This window comes from Syngnathus acus, chromosome 12 (genome assembly GCF_901709675.1).
Source record: "Syngnathus acus chromosome 12, fSynAcu1.2, whole genome shotgun sequence".
NCBI lineage: Eukaryota > Metazoa > Chordata > Actinopteri > Syngnathiformes > Syngnathidae > Syngnathus > Syngnathus acus.
In genome coordinates this window covers 2252472-2271157 of record NC_051097.1, presented here as the reverse complement: position 1 = coordinate 2271157, position 18686 = coordinate 2252472, and the positions used below count along the sequence as shown (strand labels likewise).

At 40.9% G+C, this 18686-nt stretch overlaps 1 protein-coding gene across 1 annotated transcript; it reads left to right on the top strand.

The window, feature by feature from the left end:
- Positions 1–1886: 1886 nt before the first annotated feature.
- On the top strand, positions 1887–18313 carry sptlc1 (serine palmitoyltransferase, long chain base subunit 1). Its single transcript, XM_037265843.1, has 15 exons — positions 1887–2018; positions 3280–3387; positions 3469–3563; positions 4446–4539; positions 4667–4739; positions 10197–10329; positions 10586–10715; positions 11706–11795; positions 13493–13600; positions 13789–13884; positions 14701–14797; positions 15577–15631; positions 16698–16815; positions 17566–17639; positions 17711–18313. Exons 1-15 carry the CDS (start codon positions 1935–1937, stop codon positions 17802–17804), a joined length of 1449 nt encoding a protein of 482 aa, XP_037121738.1. The 5' UTR covers positions 1887–1934; the 3' UTR covers positions 17805–18313.
- Positions 18314–18686: the final 373 nt, after the last annotated feature.

Genomic DNA, 18686 nt, shown 5'->3' with positions numbered 1-18686 from the left:
CATCCATAGCATTGTAGTTCACGTCTTTTACCGCTAGAGAGCAGACTATGTACAGTGAATAAACTGGCTGGCTCCCTGTGAACTCAAAGCAGCAGACTTTATCCGTAAAAAAAAAAAAAAAAAAACACATTGCGCTTCCATGTAGGGTTTTTCCACTTTTCATGACATTTACTTTGATACAGCAAAATGCAGGTCGCAATGGCAAATTTGTGCTACCACATAAAAAGCTGTCAATAACTTTTCATGATAGCCATGTTTCCATGAAACGCCAAGTCTTGGTTTTCAGGGGCGATTGTATCTATAAAATGCATGATTTTGTAATCATATCGTATATCATCATAGCATTGTAGTTCACGTCTTTTACCACTAGAGAGCAGACTATGTACAGTGAATAAAGAGGCTGGCTCCCTGTGAACTCAAAGCAGCAGTCTTTATTTGTAAAATAACCCAAAACAACACATTTCGCTTCCATGTAGGGGTTTTCCCGTTTTAATGACCTTTACCTCGAAACAGCAAAATGCAGGTAGCAGTGGCAAATTCAGGCTACCACATAAAAAGCTGTCAAAAACGTTTGTTTTTGACACACGCACGCAAGCGCGCATACACGCAAGCACACGCGCACACACACGCGCACGGTGTGAGCACACAAGACAAGCAAGTGTACCCCTACACCATCGGCCACTCGCTGACAGAAAATAATAACTGACATCCAGGCTGGAGAGACTTATTTTTCGGCATTTCAGTCTGACTGCGCAACCGCAGCGCGCCATACACATTATTGTGACTGCGCCGTCGCGGAAACTTCGAAAATATTCCAAAACTCCGGATGTACTTTCCAATATTTTAGTGGACCTCCGTGGACAAGAGGTTTATTATTCGTCATTTCTCACGGGGTCGCTGTGAGGATTTGTTCCCCCCTGTAATTTGGGCTAGGAATGAGGCGATCTGTTCAAATTTGCCCCCCCCCCCCCTTACCACCTGTGACTTTGCTCGGGACAAAAGGAGCCTTCAGAACTGAAAATTCTTCTCAATCATTCATTCAAATCAATTCACTCAAATCATTCTCGTTATGAGAGATTTCTTCACAAAACGTGTGTGGCTTTTTCTTAAATGAACACGTTTGACATTGCCATAGTGTCAATGTTTAATTATAATCATTTTAATGCAAATTAATAAATGCAACAATATTAAGTTGCTTTGAAAATACCTGACTAATAAAAATGGATGAATGATTATCACAATTAAGTATAAGGTCTCCTTTGTAATATATACTCCTTGTAGCATGTAATGCTCCCTAAAAAGTGGAGCTCCTTTGCATCGAGGTTTATGCAAAGAGCTCACGTGATTATATCGTTGCTTTTTGGCGAAGTGAATGAGTGTTCCGTCTGTACGATTGGTCTTTGAACGCACCTCGTTTCAACGGCAGACCGCGAATGAATTTAAAGAAATAAAATGAAATAAATACTTTCTAAAATTAAAATTGACTGACGCAAACGTGTGTCCTTCATGTTTTTATTGAAAACAACATAGTGCTGACGCCGTACGGCATCGGTTTTTCGCTTTCCAAACAAGGCGTGCGCGCTCCCGCGGCAGGGGAAACCAATTCTGGCACAACACCTGTTAACTTCCAGATCCAGTCAGTCGCAGTTGCGAGGAGAATGGGTGAATACCAAAACTTAATCGTTTTATTTGTCATAGTAATGGGTAAACATGGGGAATTTTGTTTTCCCAGAAAACGATGGTGGGTGGCTCAAATACGCATTCCAGTATGTGGACGGGACTAAAAGCCCCCCCCTTTCCAAATAAAATACATAAAAAGAAAAAATTTCTTTAATTGCTTCATAATTTAGTCTCTAAATTAGCCTTAATTTTAATAGTTTACACACATACACACACGCACACACACACACACACACACACACACACACACGGAGATGACGTTGCAGGAGGGGAGGGAAGTAAACATGGCGTCTGGACAGCAATGGGTGTTGGTGGAAATGGTGCAGGCATTGTACGAGGTACGTTCCTTCTCATAGCAACGCGTTTGTGTAACGGAAAGTACTTAATTCGTGTATTCTTCAACATAATGATATTGATATATATTAAAATGTTGCGCCATATGGTAACTTCCGGAGTCAAGAAAGACCTGATGTATTGGCATTGGCGTACTCTCAACCAATCGTATTGTGTCTTGGCATTCGCGCTTTGTCATGTCCAAACTGTCAACTCCAAAAGTAGATCGAAGCAGCTTGTTCAATGCTTTTAACTATTTGTATCGACGTGTCTGGAAACGGTATCAATGTAGTTCATCGAGTGTGTGACATTACGTGTCGGTCAACACGTAATGCTGAAATTGTCGAATCTGCTGTCTGTCCAGTTTGTATATTTGTTGCAATATTTTGGGAAAAAACCAAAGGATACACACATGCATTCTTGTCTATCGTGAAATGTATCATAGGCGCTTGAATTTATTTGTGGGAGTGACTGCCCCCCCCCCCCCAACACACGCACACGCATGCACACGCATGCACACGCATGCACACACACACACACGCCTGCCTGCACGCACACGCACGCACACACACACACACACACTAAAATTGTAAGTGCTATATTTTGTTCCCCGGATTCTGTTGTTCATAACCAAATTATTTTTTATTTTGAAACCAAGTACAAACGTAAATGGTTTATGTAACACTAGCTAGATACATATTGATATGTGGTTAAAATATTTGTATGGAATAAAAAACAGAAAACACTTGAGTGCAGTTTTTCAAGTTTCCAAACAGTTAATTTAAAAAAAGATTTATTGAGGCCTGCACAGGATTGTAAGGTTTCAGTATCTCAAAAGAGGGTGCCAATTTCCCACCAGCAAAATTTGAGTGAATATAGAAAATGGTTTGAAACAGAAAACTGCTTGACTTCTGTTTTAAGACTGCGGAGAAATAAAAACTTTTAATGACTTCATCTTATGAGAAAAACCCAATGTGATTGGATGTGTGAACAAGCTAAAGTTCCCATATTTCTTTTTGTGAAACATATCTGCAAACACACTGTTAATTAGCAATATTAAACTCTGCCTTTACATCCAGCGATCAATTGATGCAATTGTGCCTAGCTCAGTGGCTCCTCAGCCAGTGGGAGCAAAGTTTTATCATAGCTAACTGGCAACACTGCCCCATTCCAGTCAAAGTAGCTCGAGCATTGAATATCCGCTCTGAAATCAGAAAATGGAGATGGTACAGCTTCTGCAAAATAATCTTTAGTTGTCTTCCACAGGCCCCATCTTATCACCTCATTTTGGAAGGCATCCTCATTTTATGGATAATCAGGCTTCTCTTCTCTAAAACATACAGGCTCCATGAGACAAATAAACTGACTGAAAAGGTAACAAATGTGTGTGTGTTGTGCGAGCGCACACGTGACTACACTTGAACTTTGGGCTTCCTTCTTTGTTGCCCTTAACAGGAAAAAGAAGATCTTATTGAGGAGTGGCAGCCTGAACCTCTTGCTCCCACTATTTCCACAGATTCGCCATACATAACCTACGATATTGTCACAGGGTAATCATTTGGCAAGCTCAGACTTGATGCTATAAGCCAGCGGTCCCCAACCACCGGGCCGCGGACCGGTACTGGTCCGTGGGTCATTTGGTACCGGGCCCCACAGAAAAAATATATAAATAAATGTCGCGTCTAAAAAGAAAACTAAAACAGACTACGGTAGTCTGCAAGGGACAAAAAGCTAAACAAACCCTGTTGTAATTCAACGTAATGGTGAGTTTTATTTTTAAGTGGTTTATATTTGTTTTTATGCCAGTCGTATCATTTTATTTCGTCGTATTTACCCCCCGGACTTTAAAGGCCGGTGCGTGAAAATATTTCTGACACGTAACCGGTCCGTGGCGCAAAAAAGGTTGGGGACCACTGCTATAAGCAATTTTGTTTTTTTAATATAAATAGAATCAGGCTCTTTTCGCTCAATGCTGTGACGTCATATCAGTCGCAGATAAAGTTGATCCCTTTTCTGGTTGGGCGAAATATGTCAGCTGTGTATTCATAGCCTCCCGTAATATGAGCTTCATAAATGACACTCATTTTAACCCAACATCCACACAAGATCATGAACTTTGTGTTGAATAGGAGGATAAACGTTTGATGCTTTAGTCTGAACCGAGATAGTTTGTAATGTCATGTCTTGTGAATTCCAAACTTTCTCCCTCAGATTTTCATAGATTTTGTAATTGTACCACGTCAGTTTCATTGCATTTGTATTCCAATTTAGTGGTTGATTTAGTTTGCTGTGATAACATTATACTGTAATTGCAATATGTTTTGTCTTGTCTAAAATTATTAATTTTTTTACCACATAGCAATGATCTCTTATGATATATGCTAGCTTCGGATGTATGCAAGTCATATCTTATTTCATATCTTGAATGACAGACCCCCCAGCCACAAAATCATAATCAATGGAAAAGAGTGCATTAACTTCGCATCATTTAACTTCCTGGGTCTCCTTGACAATGAACGAGTCAAGGTCAGTGTTTCAACTACTTTCATCATTGTACAACTTCTTACTACTGTTACACTAGATTTGAGCATATTTTTCTTTTGAGTAAAAGAATGTTCAGTTAATAATGTCTCATTACAATTCATCATTGCAGCAAAAGGCACTCTCATCTCTGAAGAAATATGGGGTTGGAACATGTGGTCCCAGGGGCTTCTATGGAACGTTTGGTAGGCGATTTCCTTTTAAACTGCTCTGTACCTTTTTATTATTATAGTTTTTTTTTTTTATTGCTAATTATTTTCTAAAGTCCAGGAAAGTTTAAGATCCCCATTTGTGTGGTATTGTTCTCGTAAATCTTTTCAAACAAATCAATTTGACACTCTGATGAAGGTGGAAGTGATAGCCGAAACATGTCAGGTAATGAAACCTAAATAATTTGTTTGTGATAAAAGAAACAGTAAAATAAAATCAATTTGAACTTTCAGGGGTTATTGTTTTATCATAATCAAGAACAGTGGTCTGAATGTAGATGATGGAAATCACTCAGATTTAGCTTTTATGTACTATTTACATAAATCGATGCAAACACCTTACACGAATGCAGCATGACTTCCTCCTGGGTCTACGAATTATGGGAAATATAGTCCTACTATATATACCTGAGGCATGATGATTTTTTTTGTATGGTGGGATATTTCCAATTTTACAATGCGGCACAAGGCGTATGAATACTTTTTCAAGCCACTGCATTTTCTCTATGAACAGGCCAGCCAAAGTGAATAACATTCATCTGTGATTAAAACTGTTTGAAGAGAAGGCTTTATCGACTGCTAAACCCACTGCAAATGTTTCCCCTTATGAGCAATTGTTAGAGTTGGCTGACTGCAAGGCTTTTTGACACGCTTGATAGAATAGAATAGATCTTTATTTGTCATTGTCACATGTACAACGAAATTTAAAAAGTGCCAACCGATCCGCGCATGCGATAAAAAATAAATAGAATAAATAGAATAAAAAGATTAAAAAAACAAGCTAAAAACCCACAGAAGAACATACACAGACATAATCATTTACGTTTAGCTGCATTCAATGTGACTACCGCTGTAGGGTAAAAACTGTTGGCGAATCTGCTAGTCCTCGACCTAATTAATCTGTAGCGTCTGCCTGATGGCAACAGTTCGAAAAGGGAGTGGCCAGGGTGGGAAGTGTCCTTCAGAATGTTCTGTGTTTTTTTGAGACAGCGGGTTCTGTGTAGGTCTTCCAGTGTGGGGAGAGGGCAGCCAATGATCTTCTGTGCTGTGTTGATGACCCCTTGGAGCTTTTTCCTCTGAGCAGCAGTGCAGCTGGAGTACCAAACACATATACAGTACGTTAAAGTGCTTTCTATGGAGCAACGATAGAAGGACACCAGCAGTCTCTGTGTAATGATGTGCCTCCTCAGCACCCTTAAAAAGTAGAGTCTCTGCTGGGCCTTTTTAAGCAGCTCAGAGGTGTTCACGCCCCAGGTGAAGTCCTCCTCGATGTGGACTCCCAGGTAGCGGAAGGAGGACACCCTCTTCACACAGACCCCGTCGATGATAAGTGGTGGAATGTCCGTTTTATTTTTCCTCCTAAAATCAATGACCAGTTCTTGGGTTTTAGCCGTGTTTAGGAGCAGATTGTTCTCTCCGCACCACTCCGATAGCTGGACCACTTCGTCCCTGTAGGCAGACTCATCCCCCTTTGAGATGAGCCCCACCACGGTTGTGTCATCCGCAAATTTCACGATGGTGTTGCTGCGGTGGGCGGGGGTGCATGCATGTGTGTAGAGCAGGGGTGGGCAAACTTTTTGACTCGCGGGCCGAACTGGGTTCTAAATTTGGACCGGAGGGCCGAACCAGGAGCAGATGGACGTAGTGTTTGTGTGAAGTAATATAAGCGACCTGTAAAGGTCATTGCATAAAAGATTTTGGCCTTTAGTAGGTAGTAAAGCATGGATATTCCAAACAAGTTTTTTGAAAACAAATGCATTTATTAACAGCATTAAAAAAAAAAATCACAAAAAAACTGCTATCAGTGATTCTCATAAAATACGACACTATTATTATGAATAACAGTCTCCATCACTTCAGTGCCTGCAGGTCAGATTAATGAAAAATGTTTATCTTATGAGATCACAGCAAACATTCTGACCAAATATATCATCTTGAAGAATCGGTGAAAGCATACATCCAAATAAAGTAATCAAAACGGCAACACGGTGAGGGGTATCTGAACATCAGAGCAGAGTTTTAACTCACAAACACCTGGTAACAGAGGTGAGGAAACGGGAAACACTTCCTTAAAGTAAGCCTTAAGAACTTTACAGGTTAAGATTAGTCGCAAACAGGTGGTGCATCAATGTCCTTGAGCATCCTGTATTGTTTGAAAATGAGAATGGTCGCTAGTTTCAATCCCTGCTATGTGTACAAATCATATTCAAAATGCATTTTTTTACAACAAACTTGAGAGCCTCCCCTTCATTTTCAGTGGGAACAGTGTTGTTGGTCTCCCTTTTTTGATAGTGCATCATAGTCTGGAGTAAAATTTGTTGTGGCAATTCTTAGGAGAGATCCGTTTACCTCGATCTGTGACGGGTTGATGTGGCTGAACGTCACGTCGCGTACGTCGAGCCAAATTGGCCACTCTTTTAACATTCGGCACTCACTTCTTTTCTTCGGGCCACTCATTTTAATGGAAGGATTCCAGGGGTAGGTTTGTGGGTGGCTTTAGCGTAAAACTGTATCTGAAAGCTCAGCGAGCGAATTACAAGAATGCTGTCGTCACAGCCCACGCTCTAAATTCGGGACTGATACAAATAGAGCGCGAGTGCGCCATGTCCGTACTACTGAGTACGTACGTACACGCACTTGTGAGTGTGCACCGAGCTTTCTGACACGGCTTCCGGTAGTAAATGCGCAGGCGAGCGGTTCCCCATCTACTGGGGAAACGCAGTCATTGCAGGCAAAATGACAAAAAAAAAAGTTTAATAATACAATTAATTCAGGGTTGGCGGGCCGGATTAAACGGTCCCGTGGGCCGGATGTGGCCCGCGGGCCGTAGTTTGCCCACCCCTGGTGTAGAGCGTGTAAAGCAGTGGGCTCAGTACGCAGCCCTGTGGGGAGCCGGTACCAAGACTGAGAGGTGTGGATGTATGACAGCCCACTTTCACCCTCTGGCTGCGACCCGTCAGGAAGCTCTTAATCCACCTGCAAGTATTATGTGGAAGTCCCAGGCCCTCCAGTATGTCCACCAGTCTGTGGGGGAGGATGGTGTTAAAAGCAGAGCTAAAGTCCACGAAGAGCATCCGCACATAGCTCCCCGGCTGCTCCAGGTGGGACAGTGCAGCGTGGAGGGCTGTAGCTACTGCGTCCTCTGTGGATCTATTTGCCCTGTAGGCAAACTGGTGGGGGTCAAAACCTCTGAACAGGAGTGCTGTGATGTGACCCAGTACCAGCTTTTCAAAGCACTTCATGACCACCGGGGTGAGTGCGACTGGCCGGTAGTCATTGAGGCTGGTGATGTGGCGTTTCTTGGGCAGGGGGACTATAGTGGAGGATTTTAAACAGGATGGGACGGTGGACTCGGTAAGGGACTGGTTGAAAATCTTTGTGAAGACTCCAGCCAGCTGATCTGCGCAGTCCTTCAGGACACGCCCAGTGACGCCGTCAGGACCCGCAGCCTTCCTCGAGTTGATGGTCCGCAGCGTGCGCCTCACCTCGTGCTCCTTCACTGTGAGGGTGAAGCTGCTGCGTTCTGTGGGATGTGATGTGGCCGCTTCAGGTGGCTCGGACTCGAACCGGGCAAAGAAGGTATTGAGGACCTCTGCCAGTGAGGCGTCCCCTTCAGCAGCTCCGATGGTGGGGTGAGATGCTGGACTCCCTGCCACACCTGCTTGCTGTTGTTGCTGTCCAGGTGATCCTCAATCCTCTTCTTGTAGGCAAGCTGGGCCTCTCTGATGCCTCTCCTCAGGTTGGCTCTGGCTGTGCTGTAGAGAGCCCCGTCCTCAGACCTGAGGGACAGGGCGGTGTCCCTCTCCTCCAGCAGCCGAAAGACCTCCCGGGTCATCCAGGGCTTCTGGTTGGGGTATATCCGTATAGGTTTGTCCACTGTGACAGTGTCTGTGCAGTGCTTGATATAACACAGAACACTGTCTGTGAACACGTTCAAGTCCCGGTGTTCGAAGATGTCCCAGTTAGTCCTGTCGAAGCAGTCCTGCAACTGCTGAGAGGCGTCATCAGGCCAGGTTCTAACAGTTTTAGTGATGATAGGAGCTGATTTCCTGATGGTGGTATATGCCGGGATTAATAGCAGTGACATATGGTCAGACTGGCCCAGGTGAGGTAGCTGTTTTGCCCTGTAGCCTAGCTTGATGTTGGAGTAGACCTTGTCCAGAGTGTTAGCTCTTCTAGTGGCACATTTAACCACTAGAGGAGCTAACTGATGAAGTGTTGTTGGGACTCAGAACACACCAGGAACTTCTAATATCTGCTTATGGCTCACCAATGAATTTTTAGCGGCTATTTTAATAATAATTACTGTATTTTTATTTAATTACCGACTATAAGTCTCAGTTTTTTACAAAGTTCGGCCGGTGGTGCGACTTATAATCAGGAGCGACTTATATGTGAAATTATTAACATATTATTACCTGATCATTAACACATTACTTACTTGCTAGTATAGTTGATCACTTCACATGTTATTTTCACTTTAAACCGCATGAGGGCGCACTTGACCTGTGGAATAATTCGAACCGCAACTGACAATGAGTATGACCTCAGCGCCGCATGTACTTCCGGAGTCAGCAGCGGATGTTGTTTATAAGTGACATGGAGGATGAAGATTTCAATGGGTTTAATGATTTGGAGTGACATGGATGGTTTGATAAAATTGTTATTTATGTTATAGTTATTTGATATGTAGTTTATATATATAGTTATATAGGTCTGTGAAATAATTGGAACCGCAACTGACCATGAGTCCAACGTCAGCACCGCATGTACTTCCGGAGTCTGCAGCGGCGTTTTTTTTAAGTGATACAGAGGACGAAGATGTCGATGGATTTAATGATTTGGAGTGACACGGGTGGTTCGATAAAATTATTTATGTTATAGTTATTTGAATAACTGTTAGTATGTTACGTCAGGCACGTTCTCAGTTCCTCATTTGTGTTTATGTAACATTAGCATACCGTATTGTTTAGCCTGTTGTTACCTATTCATGTCTGTTCTTGATGATGAATTTTGTCAAATAAAGTTCCCCCGAAAATGCGACTTGTACTCCAGTGTGACTTATATATGGTTTTTTTTCTACTTTATTATACACTTTATGGCTGGTGCGACTTGTACTTTGGAGCGACTCATAGTCCGGAACATATGGTAATTAATTGATATATATTAATATAATATATATTATAATTATCAGTTTTCCGAATAGATGTCACAACAAAATTCAACAGGAACACAAACTCAGTTTCTATTCTGTTTTAATAATAATTAATTCATTATGATATATATTAATATAATATATATTATAATTATTAATATCAGTTTTTCGAATAGTTGTCACAACAAAATTCAACAGGAACACAAACTCAAAGTTTCTATTCTCTTGTGTGATTTTGATTTTAGGCTTTTTTTTCCCCACCTTACTTTTGTTTTCAGATGTTCACCTGGAGCTGGAGAGCCGGCTTGCCAAATTCATGAAAACAGAGGAAGCTATCATCTACTCATATGGCTTTGCTACCATTGCTAGTGCCATTCCTGCCTACGCCAAGAGGGGAGACATCATATTTGTGTAAGTGCCATCGCTGCAGACTATGCCTAAAAATATCTTCAAATGCTGACTGTAAGTAATGCAAAATTATTTCTTATTTATATTGTGTTTTTATTCAAAACCTTTGACATAATATTTTGGGCAATGCTGTCAATACTGTATATCTACGTTTGAACTCCTGTTCATCCTCTGACTTTATTGCATTGCTTTAATCTGTTTTACTGAAGGAAAACACTTTAAATCATTGTCATATTTTGTCTTTTGGGCTTGCATTCAGGGACGAGGCAGCCTGCTTTTCCATCCAAAAAGGTCTTCAAGCTTCCCGCAGCTTTCTTAAATACTTCAAGCACAATGACATGGATGACTTGGAGAGGCTTTTAAAGGAGCAAGAGTTGGAGGACCAGCAGGTTGGTAAATACAGGCTACAGTAATATTTGGATAGGTCGTTCTCAGTTAGTTTAAGCTGAAGGAAAAAGTACCATATTTTCTGCACCAGGAGGCGCATTGAAAAGCCTTTATTTTTCTCAAGAACTGAAGGTGCACCTTTTAATAAATTGTGCCTTTTATGTGGACCGAATTGCAAAATCTGTAAATGTTGTGTTGCTGCCGTGTTTAGTGTGAGTCCAATATGTAGACGTAATATGTAGACCCGATGAACCAATCAGAGGACATTATGTTGTACGTAAAATACATAGACCGGGGCAGTAAACCAATCAGAGAACTGTACGCAATGCGTAGAGTACATACCTCCGCCACTATTGATGAATAAATACTATCTTAAGACCCTCTAAAATGGCATCGACAAAAGACATTCTTACAAGGCACAATTCAAGCTTTCTAGAAAGCCGGGATCATCGCCGAAGTGACAACAAGACAATGAGGGAACTTGGCATGTTTAATGGCGAACTTGCCCAATTGTTTATTTCGGATTCAGAAGATGAGAACTTTGATTAATTTGCGTATCAAAATCGATTAACAATAATGTGAGTACAGTATTGTACATGGTTAAATAGTAGAATAAAGTACAACTCAACTCATACAACCAAACTCATTGTCATGCTTCCATGACGTTTTTTTAACTGCAAGTCATGCATGCTCGCTATAATGCGGTGCGCCCTTTGTGTGAATTAAGTACAGAAGAGCCCCCGCAATTGAGTGCGCCTTTTAACCCGAAGCGTCTTATGGTGCTTAAAATACGGTACTCTGTGTGTGTGTGTGTGTGGGGGGGGGTTCTAAATTTCTACACCACAATTAGGATGTTCCTACTGCTGTTATGCAGGCAGAAGAAAAGTACCCTTGCAAGAGCTTCAGAAAAATCCATTTTTTTTGTTGAACAGAATGTATATCATTTGTCACAATGTACATCTGATGAACATTACTGCCCGCTTTTGTTGCAGAACCCTCGTAAGGCTCGGGTGACTCGCAAGTTCATTGTGGTGGAGGGACTGTACATCAACACTGCTGATATATGTCCACTTCCTGAACTGGTAATTCAAGATTAGAATCACTGATTATCAATTATTCATTAAAAGGCCCAAATTCAGAGTGTGTCTAGGGACTGACAAACCTTAGCTATCATTACCATACACAGTATGGCATCAGTTCTTATTTTATTGTACCGTCTTCTGACCCATACATTGTTGACTGTGGCCCTTGCATGTCACAAGACTTATCCGTAGCATTTTCGCTCTGCAGTAAAAGCACAATCCCTCACATTCAGGTGAGAATGTCCCATTTTCATCTGCGTGTTTTGCCTTCCATTTCCCAGATGGGTAGCTTAGCTTCAAACAAAAGTGTGTGCACAATAAGCTACTGCAAAGCTGACTGCACATCATGGCTCTTTATTTCCAAAACACATTGTAAATTACATTACTTAAATATAGATGTATGGGCACGTCATTTTCAAGTAGAAAGTCATTTCTAAATTCCGCTTTGTGTTTTGGGTGTTGGAGACTGAATGTGAACACTGTATCATCACACCTTTAGCTAGATTGAAAGACTGATTTCTTTGCAAGCAAAACTTCAAAATGCCTGCCAATGGGCTCCCTAAGGCAGATGCCTACTGTATATTTGTACAAATTGTACAGAAAATTACAAAACAATGTCCACTGTTTTGTAGCTGATGCTGGATTTAGTGGATTGTCTCGGAAACTCCTCATTTGGGTGCGGTTGCAGCACCCTCACTTAAATTCACTCAGAGATGATCCTTGGCAGAAATCTTAACAAGCTAACGTTGTGTCTGCAAACAATGTAGTGTGAACAGAGGAACAAATATGCAAACCTCTAGTGTGAAAAGTGCCAGTATCCTTCCATGTCATTCATAAGTAATACACTGAATTTGGACGACACTGGTTAGCATGTCTACCTCACAGTTGGGAGGTGCAGGGTTGGATTCCAGCTCCGGCCTTCCTGTGTGGAATTTTCATGTTCTCCCCGTGCTTGCGTGGGTTTCCTCCGGCTGCTCCTGTTTTCTCCCACATTCCATGCATGGTAGGCTGATTGGCCACTCCAAATTGTCTGTAGGTGTGATTATGTGATAGCTTGTTTATCTAAATGTCTGCAATTGGCAGCCGACCAGTTCACGATTTTCCCCGTTAAAAGACAGCTGAGATAGGCTCCTGTACACTCGCAACCCTTGTGACGGGAGGATGAAGCGGGTCAAAAAATGGATGGATGGATGGATGGATGGATGGATGGATGGATGGATGGATGGATGGATGGATGGATGGATGGATGGATGGATGGATGGATGGATGGATATTATTTCGTCAAATAACTGGGGATTGCAGTTTAAAATGATGGCCAATATTTTATTATGATGGAGCACTGCATGGAAAGACAGTTCTTTACAAATCTTTTTCTATTCCTTTAATCTGCCCCGTTTGACTATTGGTCTTGTGAAAATGGGAAGAAACCCTATCATACCTTGTTTTTGATATTTCAATAGCCTCTGCTTGCACATATTCTCAAATCACACAATGTATTTTTTGTCTGTATTGGCCTTTGTTGTGGTTAACAAAGAGAAGCCTTTAAATGAAACACATTCAATTGTGTTGAAAATACTTTCTCTCTCCAGTGTTTTGGCCAGGTTTGTTTGTTTTGTATTTATTTTAAGATAATTAATTCATGACTATTTTTAATATAATATTGATGTCATGTATGAATAACATTTATTGTCATCCAGGTGAAACTAAAGTACAAGTATAAGGTGCGGATTTTCCTGGAGGAGAGCATGTCTTTTGGTGTGTTGGGAGAGCATGGCCGAGGGGTTACAGAGCACTTTGGAGTCAATGTAGGTACTTTCAATTTTATCAAAGTTGAATGCAAATGCAACTAGTGGTCACAGGTCAGAGGAAAGGCTCTGTTCCAATTTGTATGACAGTCCAGACTATACTCTGAAACACTCCATTTTCTTTTAGGTTGTATTTGATTTTTCCTGTGAGTTCTGATAACATTTTTGTCTCTTTCATGTTTGTGCAGATAGAAGACATCGATTTGATCAGTGCTAACATGGAGAATTCTTTGGCCTCCATTGGAGGCTTTTGCTGCGGACGCTCTTTTGTTATAGACCACCAGGTAAGCACAGTACCAAAGTTAAATGAAAAAAATGTATTTAGCAATGTTTCTAGAGCTATTCATCATATTTTGCATCAAGACTTACTTTTCATTATCCATGCCACAGACAGAAAGGAAAATGAAAGGATCTAAAAATAGGTAAATATTCCTCTAAAACTGAGATTAAAAAATAACTAATCACCAAAGATTTACTGAAAATGAGCCTGAGGAGCATTTTGAGTTTTTTCACCAAAACATTACAGCTGATACAGGATGTTGTGATGACTCTAGAAAAAAAAACGAAAAGCAATTTGGGTGCAAAAACCTGGTCAACCTCTTGCATGAGACAGAGCTCGGGTAGGGTTGGCAGAAAAAGAGGAGGAGCCGGGAGGTCCTGTCTCATTCCGTTGTGACCACCCACGGTGCACCATGTGTAGGCCACTGAACTGAGAATGCAGTTGAGCGGCAGGTAAATTAGCCTACAACTCCCGCACCGCGGTAGAATCCACTATTGTCCTCTGTCGAGAATGTTTCTTGGCCTCCTTGGACTGCCTGTCTGGCGGGCGCAAAGCACGTGCATTGCTTGGAAGGAACCAGAGAGTTTAGGTGAATTTTGCAAGGTGCAGAGAATAATGTAGCACAGCATATTCATTTATCCATCATTTATTCATTAATTTGTTTGTTCGTTCATTCATTCATTTATTTTCCCGTTTTCGACCTGTTGACTCATTTTTGTTGTTCAGTTATGGCAAACCCTCTATAGTGTTTTGAAATTCAAGGTCTCTACTGACATTTTGTGAGTTCAGTCATAAGAATTCGTGTGTCATTGTTTTGCAGCGCCTGTCAGGACAAGGCTACTGTTTCTCTGCATCTCTGCCTCCCATGCTAGCTGCTGCAGCTATTGAGGCCCTCAGCATTATGCAAGAGAATCCAGGTACATGTTCTTAATTTCTTTCTGTTGTCATCAGGCAAAATCACATCAGATCCTAAAGCAAGGAGTTCATATAGCCGGCCCATTGTTATTTGGCATTCACATAGCAGCAGGGGACCCTGGAACATTTATGATTGTAAATCAGGCAGAAACTGCGGCAGTTGTACGTGGCTGTAGAGATACTAGCACTGTATATGAATGTTTAAATATCAGAAAAACATTAGCAAAGAACTGGCTTTATAAAATGCCCAAATGCCAAGTCTCTCTCTCTCACACACACACGCGCACACACACACACACAGGCACACACACACACACAGTTGTATGTTTGTGTGTCGTCACCTTTAAAGGGCTTGGCCTAGTGGACAACATCTGGAGTTATTTGTTTGTGATGATGTCTGATCCATGCTCCTTGTGAGTGTTGTCATTTGGTAATAGAATGTTTGACTTTGGTCTCACTATAAGTCACACTAGGTCATAAAAACATACATTAAAAAAATCTGACCGTTTATCTTTGATGGTTGGCAACAATCTTGCAACTAGCTCAGTATGTGCAGGTCTTTGTGGATAAAAGATTGGATCCATACATATTCTTTGTCACATTTCAAATAGTCACGTCATCAGAACAACAGTCAAACTAATGGCCAAGATGGTTGGAGTGGCTAGGCTTAAAAAAATCTGAATGTTGTTCATTAGGCTGCTACTTGAGACATGCATGCCCACAGCCATTTCTAATCTTTTCATTCCTATTTTATTACAAAGCGGTTGTGCTCTGTTTTTAGAGATATTCACCGTTCTGAGGAAGAAATGCACATATGTCTACAAAGAACTACAAGGGTAAGTATTCTACCATTATTATATATACATACGTATGTATTAATTTTAATTCATTACACTAGTTCACTCTGTTCTATGAAACTACTCTGCAACAATAGAAGTTTGCCTGATGGATGTTCTTGCAAAATTGTTTAAAACTGATCTATCTCACTGAGCAGCGAAAGTTAACGAGGGTTTGTGCATACCCTAAATGTTGATTACTTTTTTTTTTTTTTTTGTCAGGATTCGCAAACTGTCGCAAAGATGTTTCCCAGACATTCACCAACATTTTTAATAGTTTTTCTTGTCGCAAAGAATTTCTGAACATGTTCAATGGGATAGTCTCTGGCACGCCCGCCCGCAAGACCCTTGTGAGAATAAAGCAGGTTATAAAATGTATGGACGGATTAACCAATGAAAATCAGACATTGCTTTGTTGTTCAACAATAATAGTTTGAAAAGCAAACTCCTGAAATATGCCTGTAAAAATTATGGTATCCCTGGGAAAGATAATTTGACGATGGGGATCCTAACCCCATATTTAACATAGTTGTGTCTTGGAATTAGCACCAAACTTGAAAGTGGTCAGTTGGCCTCTTTAAAGGGTAAAGTCGTCACTGTGCTGTAAGCACACTCTTCATGGATTGGAGGAAGCGAAGCAGAGAGTTGTCTTAGCAGATTCTGCGCATATACCTTGAAATTATGACGTGAGCTACACCAAAATAGCCACTGGTCATAAATGCAAATGGTAAATAAATTTTAAAAAACTCTGACATATTTTAATATATATATAATTATAGGGGCACTTTAAATGACTTCAATTCAGGGATGACGGGTTAATGATGATTTTTGTTTTGTACTTGATCTTGGTTTCAAAAAAGGATTCAACTCTCACAAACGGTATAAAAAGCAATTCCACCGAATGCAAATGTGTAACATACAATGAACAACAAAAAATGAAGTCATCTGTCACACTTAATGTTTGACCTTTGACTCATGTAAATTGCGAAAATTTTATACTAACCTAAACTAATTTCTTGAGGCGATATCATCCAATTTGTTGATTGAACAATTATTTTTATTTTAGAATTCCTGGGCTGAAGTTGGTGGGAATGCAGTTTGCTCCTGCTCTTCACCTGCAGCTGAAGAGAAGTTCAGGCTCTCGAGAGTCTGACATGCAGATGCTGCGCTCAATTGTTGATTATGTGAGTTCTCTTTTGTTTCACACTAGCTCATATACAGTTGGGATGGTGGTACACGAGTTAGCAAGTCCGCCTCACAGTTCAGAGATGCGTGGTTCAACTCCGCCTCCGGCACTTCCGCTGTAGCATCTGCATGTTCTCCCCGTGTCTGTGTGGGTTTTCTCTGGCAACTTCATTTTCCTTCCACATTCCAAAATCAGACCTGGTAGGCCAATTGACCACTCCAAATTGTCCATAGGTGTGATTGTGAGTGTGAATGGTTGTTTGTATATTGTGCCCTGCGATTGGTTGACGACCAGTTAAGGGTGTACCTCACCTACCACCCAAAGACTGCTGGGATAAGCTCCAGCATGCCTGCGACTCTCGTGAGGATAAGTGCTTCAGCTCATGGATGGATAAAACATATACACCTCCCTTTCATGATACTGAACAACAACTTCATCTTTTCATCCCTTCAATCCTAGACCTCTGACAATTTAAGACATGCGCAAGGCGAGTTAAAATGTTGCAATAGCAAAATGATACATGCAATACACAGAGTTCATCTTTGTTGCTGTGGACTCCAGTGTGAGTTTTGTGCTGCATGCATAACAATTCAATGTCCAATTTTATTTAATTTGAGGGATATTTGTACGTAATATTTGAATGGGACTGCGAATGTTGGTGTTGAAGTTGTGCTTTCTACAGCATAGATGACAAATTAAGAGACAGACATTCTGTAACTCTTCCTCTTTTCCATATTTTGGTTGTTAGTGTATGGAGAGACAAGTGGCACTGACTCTCGCCCGATACCTCGAAAAAGAGGAACGCTATCCCCCTCCGCCCAGGTAAGATCCTCAATTTCTTTCCATCAGTGGGCTGGCACGGTTTAAATAACTGTTATTCCTTGTATCCTCAGCATCAGAGTGGTGGTGACCATCGAACAGACGGAGGAGGACATCCTGAAAGCCAAGTTGTGTATCCAGGAGGCTGCTTTAACGTTACTTAAATGAATGTTTTGTTTTGTTTTTCTACCTTCCAATGTCAATGAACTTCTTATCTGTTCCTTCTTTGTACTATTTGAGTAGTATGGTTGACAGACACACACACATTATGAGCACACTTATATTGCAAGGCTTTTTATATCCTATCCCTGATTTTAATTTCTTCCCCTTCCCTCTCAGTATCTTGTATATCCATATCATGAATGTTGACAGCTGTGACTAAGGAAAGGAAAAACATTCCTGAGGCTGCAATGCTAATGTCACTCTTCAGAGAACTTGACAGCTATCTGATTGTAATTATATATCCTTTGTTGCAGATTAAAATGTTGCGACATCCGGATTGCAACATTGACATTTCGTCATGTTAAACACATACATGGACCGGCTTGCCTTGTTTTAGTCTTAACTTCTTTCACTTTGTTATTACTTATTGTACCTTCAACAAATGTTTTTTACTAAGCAAATTATAGAATAATTAATCACTAATATGTCAAATAAATCTTTATTTCTGACAGAAATGTGAAATGACACTTCCTTGAGCTGAATGTCTGTTGATCACTTTCAAATTTGTCAACCAAAACACATTCGTATATACCATTACATTTTTACCTTTTGTTAAATTTGTACAGCTGTCTTATAACATTTTTACCCAGCAGGGGGCAGTATTTGATTTCAATCAACAGGGATTTGTGAAAAAGGACGTCGACATAGCTTCAATGTTTATTTGCAGTTCGGTCATCAATAAAAACGACTTAAGAGTCAGGTGATCTACATAGAGAAGTACTAACATCAATTATTGAATTCATTGGTCAATATTACACCGTTTCTTTTATTCTGTCTATAACGACTAAACAGTGTAACTTTTATTCTCAGCTATTCCCCTGATACGCC